Here is a 7,747-nt window from a genome sequence, read left to right as displayed (position 1 = left end):
CACTTCCCAGTTTCTGGGCAAATATCCTGCTAACCCCTCCCCATCCCCTTCTCTATGGGCTTCCCCTCCCCAGAAACACTCAAACTAATAGAAGAAAAAGTGGGGAAGCATCTCGAATACCTCTCAGATTCTAAATGGGCAAACTATTGTAAAGAATTCGTGAATTAAAGATAACTTAAGTTAAATAAATAAATGAAAATAAAATTCTGTTTTTACCAGTATGCAAAGCACAACCATTTGAAATTAATCAAGGGCATTCCTAGGTGGAGAGCTGATTCTGGAATTGCATATTAATATTTAAATATTGTGGACACTAATGCAAATATTATAATATGAAAATAGTTCTATGTTTTAAAATCCCCAGTGCCAAGTTTAAATAGAAATTATGTGTTTCAGGCAGTGTGTCTTTGGGACTCCCTGATACAATGTACCCCAGGCTCTATCACTAGATCCCAGACGTTTGGGCTAGAAAGATCCTTTAGGACCTTGTGACCTTTGTCATCTAAATTCATAAGGTACTTTTGGGAGTTCTGAAAAACTAACACTCTAAGCTTTCCACAATAATGGCTACCACAGTATTTTTAGCAAAAATATACTACTCCAGAAAATTGAGGATGAAATCCCTACAGCATATAACAAAAGAGCCAAGGGAGGAACACCAGATGTTAAACAGGGGCTCAAGAATACCCATGAACTATGATGACAGAGGTAACTCAAAAATGCCATTTAGAATGTTATGAGGAAAATAAGAATTGAATTTTTACTTTGATTTTCAGGGTCAAGAAAAGTTTTACCACTCGGGAAAACAAAAAAAAAAATTCAATATTGGAAAGCAGAGGAGGAGAGCCAGGCCTAGTGATGAGAAGGTCTAAGCTGAGAAGCCAGACAAGTGGCAGAAATCCTAAATGGGTATGGGTGAGGGAACAAGTGTACTATAGTGATTGAAGTTGGCAAGAATCAGGATAGTGAGGTAATCAAAAACAGGATTGCATTTGGAAGGTGTGGCTAAGTAGGAGGTTCATCATTTAAGATAAAAGATGCGTGCTTCCTGCCCAGGCATCTTGAAACCTCTTCTCCTCTGAAGCTCCCCTTTCATATCTGAGAAGAAAAATGTGCAAAACCCTACATGGCACACTGCTCCTACTGGCCATCTTTGTCCTGTTTCTGAATTTCAGCCATGCAACTGCAAAACGTACCAGGAGAGGTATGGAAATTTTTGAGAAAAACTTCATAGACAAAAACAAACTGAAGGATGTATATGATGTCTTCAAATATCTTTACAACACGCACAGTGCTGACACATATCTCAGCAACATAAAAAATGAGTCATTCACCATGAACATATGGGTAAGTACTTCTCCCAGCATAAGAGACAGTGTTGATGTGTCCATGTGCAGCACTATCCTTTTTTTATTCTATTACTACAATCTTTTCTGTAACCATGCTCGCATATCTCCAATATACAATATATGACTTCTAAAACAGAAGACACAAGGAAGTTCTCATCACACTACAAATAGAATGATGCATTCTTAGTACTAAAATGTATCCACAGAATTTCCTTATTTTTACCTGAATTCAAAGAACTCCTAAGAAACAGTATCCACACACATAACAGAAATCCTGCAAAACAAAAAATACTAGTATACAGTGGGAGCTCTACAACATATTCTGTTTAAATTTGCCAATAGTAAATAGGAACCAATATGTTTCTATTTCACAGTTAGCATAAGGTATCCTCTAATTTGTCTAAATGACATTAAATACCAGATACCAATGTACATTGTTAAATGAATGGCCATACAGTAGGACAAACAGACACACAAACATTTAATATGGAAGAAGGAATTTTTTATACTCTTTCAAGTATTTCAGTTATTTGCGTGTGTGTGTGTGTGTGTGTGTGTGTGTGTGTGTGTGTGTGTGTGTGTGTGTCTGTTCATGTGTATTGTTTGGGGCCAATACGTCAGTGTATATGTGGAAGTCATAGATGCCTTTGGTTACTTAAATATCTTTTTATATCGATGGGGCTACAGGAAAAAAACTTGGTATTTCAGATTTATTAATGGCATCTTTCCTTACTGCAATCTCTAGACAGCCTAATTCTAAGTATTATTATGGGAAATGAAGTTTCCCTCATAATATTGATTATGAGTTCACAGCATCCTTGTTGATCCTGCCTCCCTTCTGTCCATTGTAACATGTGGCCATGTTTGTTTCATCCCCCTCACTGTCATTTAGTGCAAGGGGCTCCTGATATGTGTGTTTATGTCAATATGTTTTTCTGAATCTCTTGATAATAGCAATTTGTGTACTTCAGCAAACAATGGAACTTTCTATATGGTAAATATTCCTTTCAGGAAAATGAAGAGTCATTATACTTGCTCTGATAATATCATACTTATTTCCTTCTTGTAGAGACCACTGACATATACACCCAGGGCAGACTATGGCTCCCACATTCTCTGTTCAGCTGTGCTTTATGTACAGAACCTGAGGTAGTTTTCTAATATGGATGTTGAAAAGGATTCCATCCCACATTAAAAAAACAGCCATTCATTCTACACCAGATGCAGATGCTGTTAGCCCCAAAAATTGATTGACAATGGCAAGACACAAAAAATGATAGCACTCAGTAATGACATAGACTTCTTAGATGTTAAATGTGCTAGGTGAGAACCTACAGAAAAAGAATTAAGGGTATATTTCCAAACACGCATATGTGTCCTTTATAACAATTCACCATGCAGAATGAGCCGAATTTCAAATTGTATGGAGACCTCTAAAGGACAGGTAACATCATCTGAGCAATTCCCAGCATGGAATTTGTAAGCTTGTATTAACAAATCAACCAGGAGTTTCTACATCCTTTTTCACAGTGACCTTCGATTGTTCCTGGAGCAGCACTTAGGAACTAGAGTCCTAATTTTGCAAAATAATAATAATAATAATAATAATAATAATAATAATAATAATAATAATGATACATTAGGACCTATGTCCCATGCAACTAGTCACCAACTGTGAAGTATGAACACCTTGTATGCTATATCATTCAGCAATGTAGAGTCAACTCCTGCAACATACTCTGTCAGTAGATTTGTTAGTCAAGGCACATATACACCACTTTCCAAAACCTGAATAATTGTTAAAATTATAAAATTACAAAATTAGGTAAATGTGCAATCCACACACATAACAAATATACCTATTGTTCCGTGTGTACCTGAGTCAAATTGTAAATACAGGATAAACATCACTCCAGGGAACATTGTCCTTACTCATGGTTTCAAAGGACAAAGTCTATTTTTTTTTTATTTTTTTTTTAGGACAAAGTCTATTATTTCAGCTTGTTGTCATCCAGTAAATGTATCTGAGATTCCCTCTGCAATGAATATATAAGTTCCTATTTGGGAACTGCACAAACAAGTGACTAAAATGCCTTGAGATATGTTAGCATCAATGATCAAATTTAGAATTGAGACACTCACAGGCTCTATTTATTTGACCTGAAATTTCCCCTTGTGTGAAGCATTCCAAATTCTCCTGTCCACTGAAGGAATAAAGTAGGAAAACAAATGAAACCGATGCTCTGTGTTAAATTTAGCTACTAATGGTGATCATTAGGTGATAAAACCAGCCTGAAACCTTTTTAGAGTTACAAAGTATGACTACCTTTTATCCCAAAATCGATAGGATCATTCAATTCATGCTGACTTCTAAAGCCTTCCCTTCTTCTCAGAGCAGATCATGTACTGGCAATGGTTCTTACCTGTCCTTATGGTTTCTCTTACAGGCTGGTTCTACCTTACTAACAATATTGAAAAAATGTTAGTCCCAGCCTTCACCTTGGGTGTCCTGTTCCTTCTATTTAATAAAGATGTACAAAGAAAAACATCCTGAAAATCATCCTGTTGGAAGAAGTCTGTGTGTGTATTCAGATAGCAATGATATTGACATGGATCCAAAATAAAAGTGTTAGCTACAAAAGTAAATTAAGGCATGCATGTAAATGAAAATACAGAACTAAACAACAATTTTGCTCTTTTCTTCATAGGGATTTGGTGAAATTGAAATGGTTAAAACCAAATGTAGAAAGATTGATTCTGACTTCTACAAATGTTCTTTCCAGAGGGAATTCTATAACCTAAAGGTGTGTATTTGGTAATGCCTTGTTTCCTGACAAGTTAGGCAGGGTGGCAGCTGTACTATGGTCATACATTTGTACAGATAGGTGGATATTTTGAGAAAAATGTGTGAATTGGAGGGAAATGTGTAGAAATGTACTTCTTTATGAAGGGATAGAGTTAGGGATTAGTACACATGAATTTGTGTGTTAGAGTAAGAGTATGTGCAGAAATCATAAACTTAAATGTTGAAGTGTTTGTCATTGAATTCTTCATACTGAGCAGAAAACCTTCTGTAAGTTGGTGTTCCTCTCTGGACTAGAGGACCCTTTTCAAGAACACTTCCTTTGGAGATGATAATTAATTAACCTGAGCTTCAGAGCTTTCCATGTGGCCATGAAAGAAAAGAGCCCCAAACAGGACAAAGGTAACCAGTGCTGCCCCTTAACCTTTTCCATATGTATAGAGTTATTTCTGGCAACACCATAACTCTCAGATATAATCCTTTCATTCCTAACTCCACTGAATGGATTTTATTCTCCTCTTTTGTCCTGTTTCCTTCTTCTTCAACAGCACAAGACAACTCATAAAAGATGGTCATAAATCAAACAACCAGTAGGGTGGGCGTCAATTTCTATAAAGATGAGTTATTTGTTGTGTAAGGAATAATCCTTGAAGCTAAAGAATGCTGAAACAAATGATAAAGAAATTAATTATTTTAGTTACAAAGGGTTACTGAAGAGAAACTTACTACTGAGAAGTGATGCAGTTAATCCTGTTCCTTTTCTAAAGCGGACTCCTGGCGAAACAATGTACTATATATCATTGCCTGGAAGCGTCAGATGCAGGAAGCTCCTATCTAAACTGGACAACTGTCCCTTCGAAGAACAAACAGAACAGCTGAAGGTATGAACACTAAGTGACTCCTCTTGTTGAAAGAACCCTGTGAAAATGAGGACTGATGTATAATATCTGAGAAGGGTTTGTGCTAGTGTGTTATGCTTTTGGCAAGTTAATAAAAATGAAGTGCACAGGAAAAGATCATGTGCAAACATTTGAAGAGAGAAAGTGGAGATTATCAATAAATAAAATAGATACACTTGTTGAGTGAGTCCATTCCTCAAAAGTAGCACTGTGCACAGAAGAGGAGGAAGAGTTCAAAACAATATTCTCCATTCCCTACGAACTTTACTACCAAGGGTATGATTGAATTTTTGCTCATTGACAGAATAAAGAGTTGTGGAGATGGTTGCTTGTCAGAGAAGAGTCTTTTACTCCCAACCCCACCTTCATTTGCAGGGTGCAATTGTAAAGGTCCCACTCCGTCATTCAGTACTGATGTGGGGTGGTTATAAGAAGACAAATAGTCCATGACCTCTGGCCATTAACTATCTCTTATTGTTCTGGTTCCAGAAGCTAATGGTTTCTGAATTTTACTCCTGCTGTTAGGAGAGTATTGGGAAAAGAAACAGTTTCTTGGGTGCTTCTACTTGGGGATTTCTTGATAGACAGTTAAGAGCTTATGAATTCATTAACCTTTTGTGAGCCACAGAAAATGAAAAAGGGTAAAAATAAAGTCAAGCACACACACACACACACACACACACACACACACACACACGAATTCAGCTGATGTCAACCATTCAACGTCAAAGTGCATATGTCTATGTATAGACATACATGTTAAGAATAGAAATTATTAAGCATACATATGTATGTACATACACACAGACAGACAGATGTAAATACATACTATCTACAAATATAAACATTTTGTGAATAGAGAAGATACAATAACAGCTACAGGCTACACTTTACTTTTCTCTCAGCCTTTTTATAGCTTTTTAGACAAAAAGTGTTTAAGAATTTGCCTCACAGATAAAATTTCAAAGAAAGGAGTTACAGAAGGTTGTAGATAGTCAGTTCAAAGTAGTGTTTCACTCTATAATATCATTATAAGTTTAAAACCACAGTTTCCCATGTTCTTGTTAAATTACAGTACACATTGGTAGCATCATACCTGGATATTGCCTACAATTAATGTCTTTCATTGATCTAAAGTATGTCCCAAATTTATTTCTCTTCTTACTTCAATGTTTAAAGCTCATTTCATTCATTATAATTAACTAATTATACTACGAGGAGGTGCAGGCTCTATTCTTGATTTACCCTTATTATATCTTTCTGGGAAAACAACTAAAACCATCTCCTTAAATTTCTCTCTTAAATTATTGAATCAAATCAAGAATTCTATAGTCATTAATTCATCTAAACAGCACTATTATATAAAAGTACAACTTCATATTGATTTGAAGAATCTGTGTGCAATATTGTGAGATGATACCCAGAAATTATTAAGCAGTAATAGTGGCAGGAAAGCAATATCAGAAGTGAGAAGCTATTTTTGGATGTACCTTTCATTGATGTGCCTTTCAGAGCACACCAATCATAGCTATGCAGAATGCTGGACGATCTCCAGAAAACCTACTTGCTTGCCATCAACCTACATGGTTGGTCCCGTGCACATAAACAATCTGCCACATGTTCATGACTTTAATCCCTCTTGCTGAAATCCTGCTTCTACCACCAGATGCTGTCTTATGATACTACAAACTGGGGTTGTAGTGCTTATCTTCTCAAATATTTGTATCACCTCTTATTTTCACATTAATATTCCATTCTTTGATTTTTCCATGTGCCACACTTAATGACATGTCAATGTCTAGAACTAGATGGGCCCTGACCAGGTGGACTCCTGCATTGTGTACCAGGATTCAGGATCTCATGAATTCTTGATTGTGCACATAAAATCTTGTGGACTATAAACAATTGAGGCAATGATCATTGTCCACTGAAGAGTTATGCTGAATATCCAGGGACCCAGGGACACTGGAATGACCAGTGTGTCATTTACATGGTTACCATTTCCACTTCAGTTAACTGGATGATTATATCCCTTTTGATTTTAATATCCCTAATAATCTATATTTCTTTCCATTTTTAGAGAGAAATATGTTACTTTGTAGTGTATCCTGACTATATTGAGCAAAATATACATGCTGTAAGATTCGATTGTTATACCAAATGAGACTCTGAGACTGACTGGCCTGTTACCCAACACTTGCAGACATTGATTCTACTTCTGGAACTCTAATATGGAATCACCCTTCAGTATGGATGCCAGGAGTCACAGAGACATGCAGTCCAGTTATGTACACCTGAACAATTGTCTTCCTTTTACATTTCACATACTTCTTTTAAATGAACCATTGTAAGCCTGCCATAACTAACCTATGCTTTGCTCAATAAAAGTACTGCCATTCATCTTGACTTGTTGTCTGAGAACAAGTGCCATGTGGGTAGATGGAATCAAATGCAAAGAACTGTAAGGCTCTTATCAACAAGTCTGTGTCAAGTATGCTGTATTCTCTGTGATAATATCCACGTTTTGTAGGCGCATGCAGTTCCTTCTGTATAAATGAAGATTCTGACTTTCTATATAAGAACATCAAAATACAGTAGATAATCTATCTCAAGGAAGACATGCACTGTAGTTATAACAGGAAACATACAGTTACATCTAACTGACTCATGTGGATGACTAACATTCACAAAATCAC

At 36.3% G+C, this 7,747-nt stretch overlaps 1 protein-coding gene across 4 annotated transcripts; it reads left to right on the top strand.

The window, feature by feature from the left end:
- The first annotated feature begins 834 nt into the window (after nt 1–834).
- Andpro (androgen regulated protein) lies at nt 835–7,457 on the top strand. Of its 4 annotated transcripts, none has more exons than XM_087648812.1 (4): nt 835–1,347; nt 4,058–4,153; nt 4,920–5,033; nt 7,255–7,457. In XM_087648812.1, exons 1-4 carry the CDS (start codon nt 1,111–1,113, stop codon nt 7,279–7,281), a joined length of 474 nt encoding a protein of 157 aa, XP_087504938.1. In that variant the 5' UTR covers nt 835–1,110; the 3' UTR covers nt 7,282–7,457. The 4 variants fall into 4 exon arrangements, with proteins under 4 accessions (XP_087504938.1, XP_087504940.1, XP_087504942.1 ...); XM_087648814.1 differs by having other exon boundaries at nt 930–1,204; nt 7,132–7,457; XM_087648816.1 differs by having other exon boundaries at nt 960–1,204.
- Nucleotides 7,458–7,747: the final 290 nt, after the last annotated feature.

Source organism: Rattus norvegicus, chromosome 3 (genome assembly GCF_021556685.1).
Source record: "Rattus norvegicus strain SHRSP/BbbUtx chromosome 3, alternate assembly SHRSP_T2T, whole genome shotgun sequence".
Lineage (NCBI taxonomy): Eukaryota > Metazoa > Chordata > Mammalia > Rodentia > Muridae > Rattus > Rattus norvegicus.
The sequence above is the reverse complement of the archived record's forward strand: the minus strand, read 5'-3'. Positions and strand labels throughout refer to the sequence as shown.